The 20,877-nt window shown below is 38.6% G+C and overlaps 2 protein-coding genes across 11 annotated transcripts in view; both read right to left on the reverse strand.

Moving 5' to 3' along the window:
- The window catches only part of LOC110829533 (uncharacterized), a 108,167-nt gene extending 100,052 nt beyond the window's left edge, over positions 1-8,115 (reverse strand). For all 4 annotated transcript variants that reach the window (XM_087353962.1, XM_087353967.1, XM_087353965.1 and 1 more), the window contains exon 1: positions 7,766-8,115. The gene's annotated coding sequence lies outside the window, so the exon portion shown is untranslated. The remainder of the gene's footprint in view (positions 1-7,765) is intronic.
- Positions 8,116-9,277: 1,162 nt separating this feature from the next.
- Positions 9,278-20,877, reverse strand: part of lilli (AF4/FMR2 family member lilliputian) — a 179,281-nt gene continuing 167,681 nt past the window's right edge. For all 7 annotated transcript variants that reach the window (XM_022063304.2, XM_022063303.2, XM_087353948.1 and 4 more), the window contains 7 exons: positions 20,374-20,635; positions 19,202-19,458; positions 18,021-18,224; positions 16,988-17,065; positions 16,398-16,494; positions 15,898-16,258; positions 9,278-14,704 (listed from right to left, as the gene is read on the reverse strand). In XM_022063304.2, the coding sequence (XP_021918996.1) occupies positions 14,595-14,704; positions 15,898-16,258; positions 16,398-16,494; positions 16,988-17,065; positions 18,021-18,224; positions 19,202-19,458; positions 20,374-20,635 (1,369 nt within the window). In that variant the 3' untranslated portion in view covers positions 9,278-14,594. The remainder of the gene's footprint in view (positions 14,705-15,897; positions 16,259-16,397; positions 16,495-16,987; positions 17,066-18,020; positions 18,225-19,201; positions 19,459-20,373; positions 20,636-20,877) is intronic.

The raw sequence follows: 20,877 nt of genomic DNA on the forward strand, positions 1-20,877 counted from the left end.
GTCGTTAACATCTCGACTGCGTCATTGAAAACAAGTCCAAGACCATTCGGCGAAGCCGTACAGCACCGGAGAGTGGCTTTCAGATGTGAAAGTGCAAATCTCTTTCAGACCCTGGATGTATAATGCAAAGACCAGGACATTATTTATTTACCGTCACGTTGTAACTTCCAGTGTTGACACTTTTTATCAGAAGTACAAAAGACCGAACGCCACTGTCAAGTGCTCTCGCTTGGTATTCAGGAAGTCACGAGTTCAAATCTCGGCTATCCTGAGGTTTCCCGTGGTTTTACCCCGTCACTCCAGAAAACTGCCAATACACTACCTTAAATCGGATCCTTCCGTATTCTTTTCAATTGTTCATTAACCAATCATATAATTGAACGCAATATAATCTCGGATGCTGAAAGATGTCAAATAAATAACAAATGCATAAAAATACAAGAGGAGGAGAAGAAGAAGAAGGAGGAGGCAGTGTAAACACAATAATGCAACAGGATGAAAGGAAGAATGAGACAAACGTGAATTACTTTGGGTTCACAACGACGTACAGAAGGAACAGGAAAATTTAGCAATTTGTTGGTCTGTTTCCATCACAGGAATGCTAGAAAAATCGAAGGATAAAGGAGAATTACTAAAATGAATATATTTCTTATCCGTAGAGAGACGACGTAATTTTTCAGAGAACTTCACGCTACAGCCTCAGCCATACCGAAACCAGTAACTCAAAATTCAACAGAGGCCTCAGAGGAAATGAAGCTAGACACCTGAATATGTGCGCAGTCTGTGAAAGATTACTACTGTGAATTAAAACAGGGAAATCATATTTTAGGAAGTTAACTCCTATTTGACCTCTAAAGTTAAAATGTGCAGTCAATGGATGACTGACAGTAAGAGCGGCCATGACTAAAGTTAATTGTTTCCGTCCGTAATAAGGGAAAGCTACTGTGAAAATTAACTAAAGGGAATCCGAAGACTTCGCTCAGTCAACCGGGACAGAATCAGCCAGGGTCGACGGGATGGAGTGGAGGCACGAAAGCGGAGATCTCTTATCCAAATTGCTCCTAAGAGCTCCCTCACATTACAGTTATTAAAGACCCATCTTAATATCCTCCCACGCACTCCTACGTCTCCTATGCGTTCTCTTCCCCTCGCTGTTTTTCAACTACAGTTCTGTATTGCATTTACCAATTACCTCTTAAAAAGGGTCTTTCTTGATAAGCTAATTCTCTCAAATAACCAAGAAATTTACCGCCTTCTATGGAGCTCGAAGGTAAATGACCGTGTTCACGAGACACCGCAATAGTCTCTAAAATAAGCCAGATTAAACCGGTCCACATCGTCACACCCTGTTGCTTCAAGATCCGTTTTAATATTATTCTCGCATCTAAACTTAGTTTTTACCAAGTGATCTCTTTCCACCAGATCTTCAAACGACGTTTTGTGTGCATTCCAGCGCAGTCTGGATCTGATGAATAATTTCTTTGAAACAATTTTTCCCACACAAATTTCGAATGTGTTATTTCTTCCTGCTACTCGTAACTTCCTCGAACACCTACCCGAAAGATATTAGACCGGTATAGGATAAAAACATGATGTTCCTGGCAAAATTTTCTCCATTATTCTTTTAGTAAGCACCTTCTTCAGGCATTTGTACGCAGTCTTATTTCATATTACGGATCGCTTTCAATGTCAAGTTAACCGTAAATGTATTTATATTTATGTCACTGTGACATGCCACGACGTCTAATAAATTAGTTGCACCTGACAACTGACCTTCAATGTACCTGACAAAAAGAAATTTGCAACTGGGTTAGGAGAACAGAATATTCTTTAAGTGTTTACATCGTTAAACATTTACTCCATCACTGATGCATTCTAGATTATCAGGGGTTAACAGCGAAATGGTACGAACCAAAGTAAGAGTCCTTGAATATTGTTAAGTTACATAACATTTTAAAACGTTACAAGAATCTGAAAACATCAAGGAAGACAAACTGAAAATAATATATTTACATTTAACGTTACGTATACAATATGGTGTTAAAAAACAGTTCCGAAAACCTACATCATAGCCAACTCATCAGTAGACCTCAGTCTAATCCACCTTATCCTCGGTCCTTCCTTTGCAAACGACCTGTATAAATCAGTTTTCTCGTCCGAGCTAAGCTTCTAGTGTACGGTAATTTACTTTATTTAAGCAGTTTAACGATGCCAAAAGAACTGCAGATCATCCGGCATTAACCGAATCGAGTCAGACAAAGACTCGGCTACTTCACGTGTAAATGGATCGTGATAGTCCGTTCTGGTTACTTTAACTCTGACTGCTCTCTGCTTCCGACCTTATCAGAGGTCTCTTCCTGTCTGACTGCGTTTTCTTTTATATACCGAGAACTAGTCACATCAACCCAACTTGTTTCCCTTATATGGTGGCACTGTAATGGCCTCCACCGTGAGAAAAGAAACAATAAGGAAAATTGGTACTTAATCTGAATTACTGAATTACTACCTATAAAATAATACTTCACATTTACTTTCATTTGTCGTTTATTTAATGATACAATGAATATCTCGGGTTATATAGCGTCGAATGACAGCAATGAATGGAAGGAAGGTACAATCCCGGTATTGAATGGAAATGCTGATGAAAATCCTCAGTCAAGAAAGCCGGTCTGCGGGCAAATATTTGAGCCGGGGACCCCCTGAATATGAAGCAAGAGCACTAACCACTGAGACGCTAAGTAGGGTTCAAGGCCTAAGTAACTATTGTATGAAAAGACAAGACAACAAAAACTGTGGTTTTAAAATACAATTGTTTGTATTTCTGCGTATTATTTTGACATCACTGGGCTGGCAGATGATTTCGCCTTCAATTTGCGTTACTATGTACACGGAAGGAGCAAATCCGTAAGCCGATATTCTCAGCACTAGATCTATCCCAACAAGTTTCAAGCTTCGGCCGTTTTATCCTTCAGGGATAGAAGGTCAGGTGGCCCATAAAGTGTAGCCGGTCTGAACAATGCCAGCTAGAACCAATCTTTAAGTATGGGTCAGAGGGCAATGTTGTCGGACGCTTCAAACTAAAATTTCCGCAGAAATCACACCATTTGTTGTGTTATATTGAACAGCGTCTTTCTTGTCTCATTCTGTTTCGATCTCTCATCGCTTTACCTCAGAGCATGGGAGTCTAGTGAGGTCAATCGATTTTATTTGCCAAGTTCATTCTATTAGCCACTGGCAATTCGTACAGAGGATCAGTGATTCCAATGAACGCCGGGCGGAGTACTCATTTGTTAAAAGAGGACCTTGTGGGTCTCACAATGCAGTGCAGGAAGGGATGCGTTCTGCTACGCTGGGCCAATTGTTCACTAGGCGAAACCATGGCCAACTAAAATGAAAGAACCCAAGCAGCTGCTAGAGCCGTCAATCACCCGGTAGGCGGGGCACAAATTCCTCTTTTATCTTTTCGGATGGATGGGTAATGACGGATTGTGAAGTATATTCATGGACTTTTATTTGAACTAATGCACTAGTGAATGATTAAGCCTGAGATTATTTAACAACGCTACTTCAAAAACAGAGGTTACATGCCATCTAAAGATACAGAAATAAATGAAAGTGTGTCGGGGTTTAGAACGGGGATTCTCAGCCCGCGGCCCGCGTGCATTTTTTCTGTAACACTGTGACCCTGTATGACAAAAAAATAACTACGTTCGTTAATGTCATCTGTATTAGGCAGCTCATATCGCTGTGAGCAGCGGTTAAACTTAACGAGGAACGTCTAATCACGAAGTAGGTCGCGTCTTACTTATGAGCATTTGACGGGATGTATACACGAGAATCTCAACAAAGTTATAAAATCTTATACTGAAATATTAGTCAAGCAAAAGCAGTCAAATGTCTCTCTAATAACTCATTTTGTGAAAGAAAAATACTGAATATCCCAATAGGTGAACCTGTTTGCAACAGCAAAGTTATCAGCATTTTATTTTAATTTCCATAAAGTTTTGGTAAATTGTTTTCATTTACAAGATGGCAGCCCGCGAGTCTACAAGAAAAATGCGCGTGGGGTAGTCACAGAAACACTGATTTAGAAGAAGGCTTTTACCTCCTTCAAAACATTATTCTTACATTTGAGTAGAGACACTAAAGCGAACTGAGAACCTTGGCCAAGGAATCCCTACTCAGATTCCCCAAAGATACAACGATAAAAGCTACTCACTGCTTCCTACTCGAAGACCCGGAGATGGATTCTAGGCCCATTACTGCTATTATGACTATGGCTACGTTGTTTTCCTCATTCCCTCTGGGCAAATACTTTGACACGCATCCTTCAACATTATTTACGCATTCAACATTCAGAAATAGTTTTCTACTATAAGCTGCAACCAACGGAGCTTAATAGCTTTAGAAACTGTTCCATTTGTACCACTGTTTAAACAATTATGCCTATCAATTATGACGTAAGACAAGAAATCACTACTGATCAATTAGGTTGTGTAAATTCCCATCCGGTGAATTCAAAAAGTACCAATAGTCCTAAAGTCCAGCGACTACGAAAAATATCAAGTTTGGTTATGCGCTATGCGGGTGGTACCAGCATTACAGACTAAAACGGACCAAACGCGGCGGAAATCAGTTCCATTAAATCGGTTTCATAAAACTGGGAACGGTGGATTCGTCAACAAATTTTGTTTTAAACTGGGTGACACACACAAGAGTCACATGGAAAAAATTGTTGTGCAACTCATGTTTCGTGTGACTCTCTCTGTGACCTCCAGTTTAAAAAACATCGGCATTTATCGATGAAACCATAATTTCCGGTTTCATGAAACTGGTTTAACTGAGCTCGTTCCTTCTGCGTATGGCACCGCCCAATACTTATTGTTTTGACAATGGATAATTCTTTCGGCCACGCAAAAACATCAACCACCAGCCGTCCTGTCTGAATCCGGTACAAGTTTCGAAGAAACTTTATTCTCAGTTTATTGTTGAAGTTTCAACAATCATTAATTAATTATCTTTGCGGAAATTTCGAAGATATTTTCCTGCACAAAATGATTACACTAAGCAATGCGAAGATTTTCAGAGAAAGAAGGAAATGAGAGTTATGAACCTCACTTTTAACGCCCCCTCTTCGCCCTCACTGCAAACCAGCCAAGAGCATTGGGCAATCTGCCAGTTTGAATCAGAACATTAAATAACGACGGATTTAGCAAATTTAACTTCGGCTGCGAACTAGAAATTACGCAACTGCAGCCACGTTCAGGGATGCACAACATTTTTTTTCAACCAAGTGCGTGTCTCGGGAGGGGTCGGATTCAAACCTTGGACCGGAAACTTCCTATCCTGGCTAATGATTTTCGTGGTTTCCTCACGCCCTCTACTGGACTTAAAGTAGAACATAATCGTTGCATTTCACATCCATTGTTATTTGTTAATCACCCTATCATTCGATGATGTATAATATGGCTTGTTGCCAGCTTCGTTAAATAAACCACAACAGAATAAAGTACAGAATTAGTCCACACAGTCTGGTACATTTCCAGTACTGTTATTCGTAAGGCTCTACACCACGCAGGCCCATTCTGTAACAGGACCAGGGGAAAACCTCGTACTGAACACCAGTCTTTCCTGGCGAGTTGCGTTCTTTAGCGTTCTCCAGCTTTAATTGGCGACCACAAACATTTCTGTCTACAGGTTCGTCTCAGCTTTAGGCTTTTGTGAAAATTTCTCAGCCGACAGAAACGAAATTGCAATTACTTGTTTCTCAAAGGTTTGTGACAATGGCTGATTCATTCATTAATTAATTCGTGTGCAATTAGCACGACAAATTGAAACATCGTAGGAGCATGTTACACGCTGTCTATGTGTTCAGATACGTACATGAATATAGTTGTCAATTAATTTACTGTAATTAAAAAAAGGCAATAATTTAGAACGGAGAGAAACTTCCCCGTTCGGTGATAAGTGAGTACCTTATTTCTAGCAGAAGTGTAGGTCTCCAAAGTGGTCTCTTCTGTTCAGATTTTCTGATCGAAATTTTGTAAGCATTTTTAATCTTGCACATAGGCGTGCTACATGTTTTCAAATCTGCCTATACACCTGCCAATCATTTGTAGCAACACTTCAGAATCGGTTGGTCTCATTCTCACAAAACTTCTTTCCAATCTGCCAAAAGATTATCTCCACGCCTCGTCTCTTCTTCAAGAAAGTGCCAGTCCACCAACGTCTACGATTTCTTCGTCAATGTCTTTAATTTAACGGAATATCCAGGACAAATTCCAGCCGTACCACTTCCTGTAAATGGCTGTCTTCGGGTTGAAGCACCGTGTAGTCAGTCTGGTGGAAATTTACCAATGTTTCTGAGGGCCTTGTTTTGCCTATTTAAAGTAGATGATCAGTGGGATATCTGGACGCAAAGCGGTGTCTGCCGACAGCCCGTAAACATGTTAGCCGGTATAATGTTTGTTGGTGTGTACGAGCCTTTTAAAAGCTAACCGGAATTCTGCAAACTCAAGGCTGAATTGAGGTTCTCGGCTTATTTCCAAGCACTGCTATTACAGTACCTGGGAAGACAGAAAAATCACTCAAACCCAAGCAGAAAACAATTCAGACGATACTTCTCTATGGCGTTACCACTACACCAACATTCTAGGTCCCAGAACCCTGATACGCCACTGTCCGATACGTCCGAGCTGCAGCAATTTACATAAGCGGTGGTGTCCAACCTCTGCTTGCTGGACCGGTTTTCATCTCGTTCGAGTCAACCAGCGACCCCAAAAACCTCCGAGTGTAACCAGCGGTTTCAAGGCCATAGAACATCGAGCACAGCAAACTCTATGCACGGCTTCAATAACTGGTGACGCCTGAGTGTAATAAATAACACACAGTTGTAAAATCGTTCGAAATGGACTCACCGGGAGCTTCGAAAGCTGTAAATCGCCTTCCTTGCCACATAATTTGATTTACAATTACTAGATAAAAACATAAACATACCAACATTTCCAAACTCGGCTTATGACAGTCCAATTATAGGTTCTGCCCCTGTCGGCGGCCGATTTGTTGCTCCCTCACTCACTGTACAGTGCAGGAAATTCTTTAAGTAATAAATTATATCTTTTTAGAGAAGTGGAGTAATGGTCGTCTTGTTGAAGTCCTCTATAGTTTTCAAAATAGGCAACGGCAGCTTCCTTCCTTATTCCGACCTATTCATAATCCTGTTATTTCTTAGGCGATGTTTACATACGCTGCCAACATCTCGATTCAGTTTTCTTCGGGTTTCTGATGCGTTGTCATGGGGTGTTATATTCTCGCACGAATGAATAGGTGAATAGCTGAACAGCTTCATAAAAATGTTTAAGGCTACCGACCTAAGATCATGTAAAAACAAATACAGACTAAAAACCATAGTTCATGCGAACGTTGTCAACCAGTGAAGTGCATACTCGTGATACAGCACATTTGAGTCTCGACCTTGACATCTGTCACCTTGCGGAACGTTTTTCGTGATTCTTCAAAGTCTTTCCAAACTAATGCCAGTATAATACATTCAAAAGGCCACCTTCCCTGTTCAACCTACCTAAATTCTCACACCTCATCCAGCGCTAAGGCACCGCTGGTGGCGATACAGTATCGTCACGAAAAAAATTAGTCAATTGATGTTTAGTTTTCAGAATTCTTCCTGGCGTCAACGTTTCAGTGAAGGTCATTTGTTTTGCTGTAGAGGTTTTACTGCGCAAAGTTAACTAGATTCACAAACACTTACCGGCGTTGGTATTTGATCCCGGAATGTGTCAAGTGATGTCAAATTCTCCTTAAGCACTTGGCGATATGCCAACAGTTCCACACAAGCCACTCAAAGACACAAAATGTCAAACGAAAAGAAAAACACAACACTTCATTACACTTCACATTACAATAACTACAACTCGTGCAATTTCAATCTCACATCCAGAGTCTGTTTAATTTACAAGTGTGCTTGACGCTTATCTGCTGACCAGTTTACCAACTTTAGATTTTTAGACTTGTTACAACTTGTTGAAGAGAAAACAACGTCGGCCTGCTGATAGAGAGCATCTACACCCTACTCGCTCGCACCAGTACCAGAACCGGAACTGAAGCTCGCGTCCTGAGACAGTACGCGAACTCAACGCAGTTCCAACATCTGCCACTAGATGGTACCTACATCCAAGGGTGCACAAAGTAAGCCCTGGGAATTGTCACAACGGACAATTACGTCATACTCTTAAACATTATTCGCACATAAGACAAAATTTTGGTTCAAGAACTGGCTGTAACTTTTATGGGTTTCTTTCAAATATTTTTGGAGAATGTCGGGATACTTATCTTAAAATAAATCATGGTCAAATTCTCCCAGATTCTATACAATTCAATGACAAACAAATGTAGTGTTTGCAAAAGCTGTTTTAGGTACCCAGGGGAAACGAACCAGAGCCGTGAACAAATTTAGCTTTTTAAAATTTCATGTTCTCATGACAGCGAGTATGAAGAAGGTTGTCTTCAAGAATGCCACATCCTGCAGTCTAATAAGTTTGCTGACATTTCAGGTGTTTCATGTCTTCATCAATGGAAGCTGCAAACACCTATGAAACGTTTGCAGCCTTCTTCCAGACTACATAGCACAACATTCCATTTGGTCATCTTATTTATTAGCTACCCTTGTATTTCATTAGTTGTCATGATGCATATTTTCTTTGACATACCGCTGCTATACATCATTGTACGTATTTGTTGTGGTTGTTCCTGTAAGACTGAAAGATATGCTTCATGCTCATTTCTAATATATTCCAAGTAATTGCACTTCGTCTTGTCCTCACACTTTGTACGTATATGAATATTCACAATGTTATTGGTGCAATTCTATGCTACACAGAAATCAGGATACTTATTCTTTAGTAATACTTTTTTTTAGGGTTTAGGCATGTCATTTAAAAAAATTAGCTAGTAACAATTCTCGGTTGTTGAGCCTTGTAGTCTGGTAGAAGTATACCGACACTTCAGAGGTCCCAGCTGCCACCATCATCAAGCCGTGAAAACCTGAAATCCTACATTTCAATGTTTTAAAATGTTTTTAAGACCTGACACTGTTACTGATATACACAAAGCCAAAAAACAGATAAAAATGGAGTCAGAAGAAATCTGTATGTTACAATAAAATTTTTCATAAATCTCCATTTCTCATTTCAGCACACCAGACTCCACTGTAACATTTTTGATGAATGAATTATAAGTCAAGGTTAATATATAATAAGTACACTATATTTTTTTAAATAAGTTTATTATATATTTACATTCATATAATAATAATAATAATAATAAATTTGTAAAACAATTTAGAGTCCTTCAAGGATTGAAATATAATGTATCTTCTCACAACTAATTCTTAAGATCTACATCTTATACAAGGTACTGTTGTTGTTTCATGGTATGCAAGGTCACTTTTAGGTTTCTTTTGTGTTTTTTGTGAGTTTTCTTCTTTCTCTTTTACTGTTTTTCTCAATTTACTTTGGTTTCCATGCATAGTTTTTATTTGGCAAGGCTTGGTTATCATAAACTTCTAGTGACTGGTCTGTTGTTATGCGCAACAAAAGACAAAAATATTTCACTGAATATTAAAATTAATTCAGGCCACATAATTTTAAGATTTTACCTTTTTAAAGTTAAAAATTATCTATTTGCCTGGTACTGTATTTAAACATCTTTTTCGATATTGAATTATGCTCTTTAATGCTGAATGAACTATAAAATCATGCCCAACAGCATTTTCAAAATATTGATAATGTAAATCGATTGTCGCATCCGTAATCAGACTTTTACACTTCAACTAAACATGGCACAAGTTCATTATTTATCTTTTTAAAATTCCAAACAATATGATTATAAATTTTCAACAGCGTCTGTGATAAATGGTGCAGTACATAAAACAATCTGTCCAGTCAATAGGATCTATCGTTGGTGTTACTCAATTTCAAAATGATACTAGTACATAAAACTTGGATACAAATCACGATGTTCATCGTGTACCACATCTGATCTGTTCAAAGACCAGAAATATGAACAAAAGGGCATGATTAGGTCTATTCAAGTGGATGCAAGATGGAAAGGATTTCTTGGGACAGACAGAAGCAACTAATAACTGACGAGCTTTATCTTGTATACAGGTTACAAGTTTAAGAATAAATTTCTCAACAAGTAGTATAGGTAACGTATTATGCTATAGAATATAGCTGCGAAAAATAAAGGAACTGACATTCTGGCAATATTTATAACTAAACGGCAAAAAAAAAAAAAAAAAAAAAAAAAAAAGAGTTTGAATAAAATTGCGTAAGCTTTGTTAACAACACACGAGAATTTATTTAGGGAAATGCACAAGCGATGCTGAAAACGTCACTACTGCGGATGGAAAAATGCTCCAGTTTAACGAGAAAAGTGGCAGGTGTCTGACACTCATTCGCTGTTCTTAGGTTTGTATTTGTGTATTTATTCATTCTTGATTTATTTAATGTGATAAACAACCGAGACTAAAAACTGTCGAAAAACTGCTCTCGTGTCCTCTCTGTCTCGCACATATTTCTACGCTCTTACAAGAGCAGACAAACCAACAACTCACAACACGCTGTCCTTACAACAAAACAGAGCTGACAAAGATGGATTGTAATCAAAGTCAGGAAGCAGGGGGAGGCTTCACTCATCAGAGGAAAAACGTGAAGCGACCACTTTGTGATGAGCCTATAAATACACTGCAGTATCGTTACATATTACAGTATTTTATGTTAACGTAGTATGTTAAAGGTGATTCTCTATAATATAGGCATACGGAATGAGAGGGCAAAAAAAATGATTATATTAAAATTTCATATATGTCATCTGCATAATATTCATTTCATTTTCTGCCTTCATAGAATTTCCAAAATTCAAGATGGAAATGCAAAATCAATCATTACTATTTACATGTTTGGAAGAAAAATTCCTGAAAAATAATACAATTCTTGGGAAATTATAAATCAAGGTGCAATTATAAATAAATGAGAAACTGCAAACAGCAATTCACTGATAAGCTCTGAACTCCACAATGTAGTCCGTAAACAACTTAAAATATTTGTTGCCATTTGATCATTTAAATATTAATCCTTTTATGAGGAACTACTTTCAATAACAGAAAGTGATTACTGACTGTACTCCTTTTTATCACTTGTTCGTTTATAAACAATGAAATGAGTAAAATAAGAATTTATACATCACGCAGGTTAAAATGAAAAAAAGAATACGGTGCCCCTGTGAAAGAACCTCAAATGCAGTAAATTTTAGTATGAAACATTAGGTGGTACATCGATTGCCTTTACTGCGTATAGTCACGATGCAGAAAACACAGGAGTTAATATACAGATGGTGTTGGAGGCGTACATTAAAATAATCAGGCAAATTTCATTTTGGTCCCCATCAGTCCACTATGACTTCAAGTTTAAATGAAGGTGAAATATGACAATTTATCAAAAATAGCTCACCACACGAAATAATCATACACGGCGTAAAATATAAATGCCATTAAAATCTCACTTGACGGACATGATTTTGACAAATCATATTTAACAAAATACATGGGAGAAATCACACGCACATTCATATACCGGTGAGCAGCTTGGTGAACAGACCTCTATATTGCTCTACGTTAAGGCTTCTTTCTGCTACAATAACGTAGCAAAAGATGAATACAAAACAAAAATAAAAACATTTAATATTCTGTCACCTCCAAATCATAAAATTGCAACACTAAAACTTAACCTACACTTTGGTGAGAATGTACAAAGGCAAAATAATGTACTTCCTTATTTCTGATCATCTGTGTCTTCTGCAGTACTTTGTACGTTAAGAGTCTTTCCATAATCATTTTTGCAGCTGGAGTACACAAGAAGATGGAGGAAACCAAATGTACCTTGGAAATGTCAATATTTTCTGTAAACCACAGGCCCATAGAGGCACCTGACCCATATATACGGAGCGCTCAAAGAGGGGACCAAAAGCTTCAAGGTCATATCTGAGATCTGCTTACTCCAAACTGTTTCTGCTTTCTCACTTGATTTTACCCTTAAAAAACACAAGTAGCAGAAGTCTACGGAGGTTGATTGTCTCTGTCTGGCAGACAATATCAGTTGCAAAGGAAGGAAGGAGGTTCATTCGGAACCTGAAGTCTGCTAAGAGCCGCGCTAGTAACCAAGCCTCTGCCATTAATCCATTACTTCCCTTTCAATCAACATAAAGTGTTACATATTTCCATAACTTATCAATACCATGCGTAATTTCTCTAGCAAAATTAAAAATATGGTGTCATGGCTATTAAATATTTTTCTATGAACTTAAAGATCTACCTAAATAATGGAATTGGTAGATATTTGAAAATTTACTTCACATGTAAATAGGATGGATGACGATGGTACGATATCTGGAATTGTAATACGGTACCGTATTACATGTTTTTAGAATGAATCAAATCCATAAAAAACATCTCTCAAACCATAAAAGCCATCACAAACACAGTTAACATATCTCCATAATCATATCAAGTATTCTGTAAGTCTGCTCTCATAGACCGACGGCGAAACACACGAACCCGTACGAACGCGGGCAACGTGCACACTTCTGTGCATCAAGGACATCCTACAGAACAAAACCCATCATTTTGAGCTTTTGAAAGCAAGTGTGGCACGGTCAGTTCCATTTCTATCCTCTAGGTAGCCCATTTAATTTCATCCGTAACATACGAGCTTGCAGTACAAACCGATAAATTACCAAGGAAGCAAATAAATACTTTAGTTACATATAGACAAAAACATAACATCAGTTTTAACCACAATAATAAACAGGATACACGCACTACTGGCAAAACGATAAACTGCATTACAGTATCTGAGCAATCGCATTATAATTAAAATATATGAGACTGACTACTGGCTAAATGCTATCATGGGCTCACGCGCTCAAAGACCCTCCTCAAACTTATAAAATACAAGAGAACAAAATTAAAGAAAAATTACATCAAAAGAAAAAAATACATAAATAATTTTGTTTCATACTTTTTCCCTATCTTTTGAACAAATTCAATTCGAATGTGCCTACTTTACATCGTCTTATCCAACATATTACCTTATAACTATCCACATATTGACATTGTTACTCGTTGACCTTTCTATCATTTTTAATTATAGTAATAGTACCTCGACACTATAGTATATACAAAAATATACAACCCTTGTTTTACTGTATTTTGCTAACGAGAAAATTCCCCTACTCAAAATTATACTACAGGATATTTATTTATACAGCTGTGCCTGTCAAGCTGCAGAAAGACAGAGAATGGCTTCTGCATGATGATGATGATGACAATGATGATAATATGTACTTAATTTACAATCTACAAACATCCAGTTTGCAAAATATTAATAAAAAACTTGCTTCTCTGTTCATATTAATGGTTAAGAAATATTGGAACTGTGGGACAGAGCAAAGTTTCTTCCTTATCCACCAGTCTGTCAGAGCTATTCATATCCGACGCTTGTACTCGGCCGCAGTTTTCAGCGACCTGGCAGGAAGTCGAGGTATCCATCCTGATTCTGATAACTCCAATCACTAGACCTGGCCGTGTTGTTGTTATTCAATGGCCAAGTTCTGGCAGGGGAAAGCTTAATAAAAAACTTCCTTCACGTCACGTTATGAACTGATCAAAGAAAATATAATCAAACTCCTCGCTTTTTCTACATTTAGTCTTTTGTTTCTGAAAAGGCCTTTAAAATATCACTTACTGACCGTAGCCTCGGTCAGTAATTACAATACAATACTACAGGGTGCTACAACTCTCATGTTAAAAGAAATACTGCATCAAAATTTTGAGAAGATATGCAACATCATTCAGAATATAAACTTTAATGTAAACACAAGACAAAGCAAAACAATTACTGCTGTAGAGACTAGTAATATCACTTTTGGATGATGACCCAAAGTTTTGGTGCGGATAAGACAGACCAGCACCCGATAATTACTCTTAAATGTTGGCATACCCAACCCAACTTAACACGGTCTCGCCACCCAAAACTGATAAAACAAGGCTCAAAAGTCTGAGACTTCTATTATCACTGTAACTTCTTTATCCTGCAATGTGATGGAATACGCATGAAAATTCAGGAGTGGTATCCTTACGAAGAGAATTATGAACTGCCATATTTAATAGCTGCTGGAGGGTTGTTTAACGAACTTCAAAATCTCTATGAAGAACCACCAAATTAACCGAGTTGCCTCCATCTTGAGTGATCCAGTTGTTAGTCTAAGGCATTGTATTTTTTGCTGACGAGTGTCGAATAAGGGCCCAAAATGCTAATATACTTATTGAATAGTTAAATAAGGATGGATGATTACACGTCCTACGTCCGCAGACATCTGACGCGCTTCTGTCAATGGGGAGAGGGGTCTCAGACCACTAGACAATGAATTATAAAGTCCAACCCATGCACTGGCAACTTTGTTCACAAGCACAAACTGTTATTTCACTGGAGCTACGTGTTCTCACCGCCATAGCGCATAAATCACATTTCCTTCAACCTCTGAATTCCGATTCGTACATATCTCACCAAGTCATTCAGAGAACTGTGCAATGTAAGAGGTCCACAAAAATGGTCTAATTCTATGAAGAAATCTGTATAAAGCAGAGAGAAACACAAATTAATATTAATTAATAACACGGACCTTCAGCAAAGTGCAACCTCAATGTAAAGAGATTTATAAGATATGTAAATATGAAGATTCCTGTCTTCTGGGTTGTTGTGCTGTGTAGTATTGTCGATGTTTACTAATGTTTCTGAGGTCATACTGCCTCCGTCATCAGGGCGATGAAATGTTTGTTAACTTCGACCAGACTACACAGCGCAACAACCCAGAACACAGAAATCTTCATACTCGCCGCTGTGAAAACCTCAAATCTCACATATGTAAATATGTTCCTTTTAACAGATACTCATATATAAAAAGTCTTGAAATATATAATCTTCACGTCCCATCTTCTAAATTCTAATTACATGTCACAATGTGGCACTGTGGTTTAAAAATACATTGACGTGGTTGGAACCATATTTATTCTATGTTGAAATGGTAATCTTGAAGAAAGTCTAACCAATATTGTACGTTACCTACATTACAGGCTGACTCTAAATGCTAAGACTGGGATAAATGATCTTCCTTCAAACGGGATAACTAGCTGCACAGTAATAAGGATGTCAGATGATAGGCACTGGTTAAAATTTGGAGTAAAGTACAGTCACTGACTGCAACAGTTTTCCTAGTGTCTGCAAATTTGCTGGCCCAGCTCGTTAGGATTTGGTTAATGCAATGGGACAGCAAAACATGTATTCACAGATCTAAAACAATTATGCTTGGCGAGGTTTGCCGCACTGATACACATACACACTACTGGTCAATAGATGTCAACATGAGACTGGGGATACTGTGAATGACCCGTTCTTCAAGTGCCTGAGCACTGAGGGTCCAAACGTTTCGTTGGCTTGATCTATAGACATTTGGTAGGACTCCTTGGAAGAGGGATCGGCCCCTCGCAAGGCCTCTACCTGTACACAGGACAGCACAACACAGAAAAACGCGAACATCCATGGCTTGAGTGGGATTCGAACCCACGGTCCCAGCGACCGAGCGGCACAAGGCCCACGCGGCCACTGCGGACCCCCCCAACATGAGACTGCAAGTAAAAAATCCAAAGGCTTTTGAGTGGCATGGCCGAGAAATCAATTAAAGGAGCATTTTGTTTGGGCTTGGAGGGAAATCAAATGAAAGACTGGAAGGTCTGGTACAAATGACACATTAGAGGGTCAATCTTACCTTTGTGTTTGCCCTTATAAACAAGTAAGTCTGCTTGCTCCCAAAGTTCATGGCATGACAGCATGTAGCTGAAGTGCTGGTTCTGCTTCTGCATTGCCGAGTGCACCGACAGAGGTACCGCAACACACGGACCCATGTTGGCTGCTGGAGGCTGCTGCGCCACACTGTTACCTCCACCTACGCCACTGCCGCCCATTCTTCCTGCGGCCAGCTCTCCGCTGCTGTACCCAGATGACTGACTACCTACTGATCCCACGGACCCTGCAGGAGACGGAGTAGGTGACAGTGGGGAGGGAGTACCCTGCCCACCCACTACCTGTCCACCACACTGTTCTGGCTGCAGTGGTGTCGGCTGTGTTGCCTGTGGATTAGAGCATCTTAGTATAAATAAAATCTATTCACATACATTAAAAATATGATGCTAGACTTTTCAGAGTTAATGATGACAATAATTTGTACAGCGTGATTCTGCATAATAATTATTCTCAAAATACGCTTACCTTTTGATGATAATCTGCCAGAACCTTTTGATATTCCTTCACTTCGTGTTTTCTCATCTTGAACAATTTGAGGTATAACAGCGATTGGCATCGTAGACTGCGATAAAAGAAGAAAATATTTTCCTGAGAATAGCTTCTTATATTTTAAAACCAATAACTTTTTCCATTTGAATGTTGTACACAAAAACCGAATTACCCCTCTTTATTTATAATTCAGAAACAAATACTGATGACATCACTCTTCACTTGTCTGACCTCAATTTTCTCACCCACATTTAAGACTACGAATACAAAATTCGTAAAACTTTAACAGATAAATTAAGGATTGAAGAACTATCTATACTATCTCTAAAAGGTTTTTATAAATTACCACTACTTTTGATTTTTAAAATGGATAGTGGATCAATCTTGAAGAGTAATTGGACACTACAGTATTAAAGAGTAGCAACTCTACATAAAAAATTAATGTCACCAGTTACAAGATACTCTTAGCGTAACTGGTGACAAATTCAAGCAGAGGCATTCCAAATCGCAACATTGCACTCGTCTCTTTCAGCACAACACCTTGTTTGATGACAACTCTAACTTACCTTAAAATTGCGAGTTTATTGTCTATGCTGCCTTGCGGGGAACTGTTCTGCTGGGTTCGGAACTTTGAAGAAATATACCTGAAAGACAAAATGAAGGATCACCTTATAAACTCGATTATGCTTTACACACACAATTTTAAGTGCAACACTCACCACACAATATCACAGAAACAAAATATTATAATGTACAAGATGAGAAAAAGTCCACTCTCACAAAAGAAACACATCATTAATTTATAAAATAAATATTTTTCAAATTCCACAAATCTTTTTCACTTAAGTTTACTGTCATGGTGAATAATGTGCAGATGGCACATGAAAGCTAAAACTTTAAAAATGCAAAATTGAAAATGATGGAAAGGCCAGTTTACTGATGAGTAAATAGTCTTACACAAACTGAGTAGAGCAGTGGTCCCCTACATTTTGTGCCTACGGGCACATTTGAGAGTTTATGAAATCGTGGCGGGCACCAACCAATTAACAAAGCCAAATTTTCTTTTCTCTGCACAACTAAGATATGGACACCAAATAATACACAAAACAACAAGACGTTTAATGATACAAGAAACCGTGCAATCAAAAATAGGCACTTCTATAAGTACAATTATTATTACTCAAGTGGGAAGTTAGTGCGATGTTTGGCGTTGCATTTCATCAGCCAGATTTTCAAATTTGAGAGTGTAGGACGATATTGCTGCTCGCAAACAATCGTCAAGATGGGCGTCAGTAAATCGAGATCTGCGCTTTGATTTTATGATGTCATGGTTGAACGGCCTTCATTATTCAGTATAACCTCTTTCCGTAACAACGCAGGCATCCAAAAAAAAGCCTTGGCGGACGTCATGGCGCCCGCGGGCATCGCGTTGGGGACCACTGGAGTAGAGGATGTAGCTCCATACAGCTCCATTCCTCAAATAAGTCTTATGTTCACATAAATTAAACAAACTAGAGAAATAAGTATCTGTCATCTACACGATCATACCCAAGGGTCCTGTTTTTAGTAATTTCATATAACACTGCACGACTGTCTTACTTTATGAGACTCAGAGTATCCTTGTACATGGTAAAAGCTGCTTTCTCTGTGCAACTCTCGTGCTCCATAGCATTCCCAGTGAGAAGGAAAAACAGCACAGCTTCTAGGTACTGCATTCCTTGTGCTGTGTGGTCTGTTTCCCTGTCTGCCCCATGCTTCAACCTCTTGGCCTCTGTCAGGTACTGGTTCTGTTGATTCTGATCTCTGTACGCAAAAGTCAAATGTCAGGTACATTTCGGCGCAGTTTCATGCCCTTCATACGTCTTCTGACTACTTAATAAATTATTATATTTGCACTATGTCAAATAATGTATAGCAAATAAGCTTTAGAAGATGGCTGGCTGTCTTGTGTGTTGGAGTTTACCAATATTTCAGAGGTCCTTGCTGCCTGCATCATCACGGTTACAACCAAGAAGACAGCCATCTTTGGACTCACCACCATCAAACCTCAAATCCTACTTAATATGGTTCAGAACACGTAGCTGTTCCTCAGGTCTGGTTTTTAGAGCATATAAAATAATGGCTGTTAAAAGGGACTTTAAAAGAATTCAAGCAGGTACAGTAAAAAATTATTACAGTTCGTACAAAAATAAACCTTCTGCAGTGACTACTTAGTTTAGTTGTACATTGCATATAATATTTCTTAAGACAACTGTTTACAAAAGCTTTGAAACACTAATCTGAAACAGCGAAAAGATGACAGAATCCGCAACCGTAATTCTCTCTTTCTGAAATGTGACATTCAGGACCAGACGTAAACTTAATTCAGAACCAACAGCTGCGTCAAAATGTGAAGTAGGCACCATATTGAGATGCATATATGTCGGAAAGGGTAGTTCATAATTGGCAGATCTGGTAGTAACCCAAAATAACGAGTCCGAATTTTTCCCTATTTCATTTTATGTTAGTTTGACTAAAATACACCATAATCTCTGCAACTCATACCCCAGCTTCTACTTTTCAGTAACTTTAGTAACTTGTAAAGAAACATATTTTGTTTCCAGTACACATTTATAAAGGGCTATTAGTCACAAGTGAAACACTTTTAGGCAGAGCGGAACAAGAAAAATATCAGACACCTACAGTACAAAACAATTTTCTGCTCACCCGTTACACTTCAAACATATATAAATTGACAAGCACATTTGTTAAACCATGCCAAACATTCTGCAGACTCATACCTGTCCTCATCTTCTGAGGCGTCCTCATCTTCGCGTTCAAAATAGGAGAAGTACACTTTGTGTGTTGTGTGCGGCCAATTCATGGCAGATATAGGATAGCCATGACCAGGAGGTACAGAGTAGCCTGCCAGAGGATCTTCAGAATAGTGCAGCTCAGAGCCACCTGGTGAGTCACTTCCTGCTGCGGCTACCATCTCTTCGTTGTTATCTTCTCGCTCGTGGTTTGTTGGAGGCACATCTGTGAGAGCCACTGTGCTCTGTAGCAGTACAGGATTGTACACTCATAAATTATGTCAAAGAGCAAAAATTTTCTGGTGACAGTAAGCATTTTCTGTTAATACACACCATGGATATTTAATTATGACACTTTATCAACTGCAGACATTACTTACTGTCAAAGAAAATAATATTATTATATACAGTATACAGCAAAGTTGTGATCCTTCAAACACAATTTTTGTATAATAAAAATTTGAAAAGGTGTGCGACTTTTGAATAATGTTGTACTGGTACGATCTACAGAAAATAAATTAAATTACTTATGTGAAGTATGCCGCTGTATATTTCGATTGATGCATCTAAATTAAGGAAGATCAGTATTTAGTCCAATGCCATAACCATGACAAAAAGTGAATTCAGGGCTCCAGAAAGATCATCCTTTAATCATGGAGATGTTAATAAAGGCATGTTGTAAATACTAAATTTTAATAAATATGAAGAAAAGAAACTGAAATTTTATGAGTGTAGATTTTGTTTCATGGCTAGTATATGAAAATGTAATCCTTAAGGCAATGTCCTACGTAAGCGATAACAAGCGAGCTACCCGAGGGGTGTCATATGAAGTGGGGAATCGCTTGTTGTGTCCGACGTGAGAGACTGCAATAGAAGCACATGGCCTTCCTGCGCATGCGCCTTACTGGCCAGCGCAGCGACTAGCGTGAAGATATTAAAATATTTTATCTCGGACTTTGGCCGCTTCCCTCTCCTGACCGCTTCGCTGGAACCTAGGACAGCGCCACACAAACAGCCAGTTTGATATTTCCGCTTCTCCCGCGCAACTCGCATTTAATCGTTCACGTAGGACAGCGGGTAAGTCCTGGGTATGTTTAACTGCTGAAGGACTAAGATACACCATCCACCAGTTAGTTGTTTAAATCTATGTATATACTCACTTGACTAGATATCCTTAGGGCGGTATGTTCACTGGACTCCTCAGGCTGCTGCTGAAGCTTACGTCGCTTGCCAGAACCACGCTCGTGGCTATGTTTATCACGATGCCTGTGGCTGCTGCCACCTTGTGAAGACACCCGACTGCATTCCGTCGACAAAGACGACACAGAACTTCCACTTGGCCTGCGCTCACGTTGGCGTTTGCGTCCATTACTGCCACTGCTCTTTCTGTGATGTTTAGACTTTCCACCAGATTTTACATTCCTGTTAACGAAATTGCATCACATGATTAAACTGTTATATAAGCAATTTCTGGTTAGTCTTACTTTTCAATAAAATATCCAAATAAGAAAATCCTGTGTGAATAGTATTTGTTCACTTGTTAGTCTTTTCTCAGAATAATCTGCTCTTTCTTGTCTTCAGCATCACTGATCAGTATAACATTTTAACCAACCATAATTATGTTATGTTCCAAGTAGTTAAAATTTATGCAGAAAAATACATTA

This window comes from Zootermopsis nevadensis, unplaced genomic scaffold (genome assembly GCF_977971745.1).
Source record: "Zootermopsis nevadensis isolate Lab colony 2312 unplaced genomic scaffold, Znev_1.0 Znev_ptg000022l, whole genome shotgun sequence".
Classification (NCBI taxonomy): Eukaryota; Metazoa; Arthropoda; class Insecta; order Blattodea; family Termopsidae; genus Zootermopsis; species Zootermopsis nevadensis.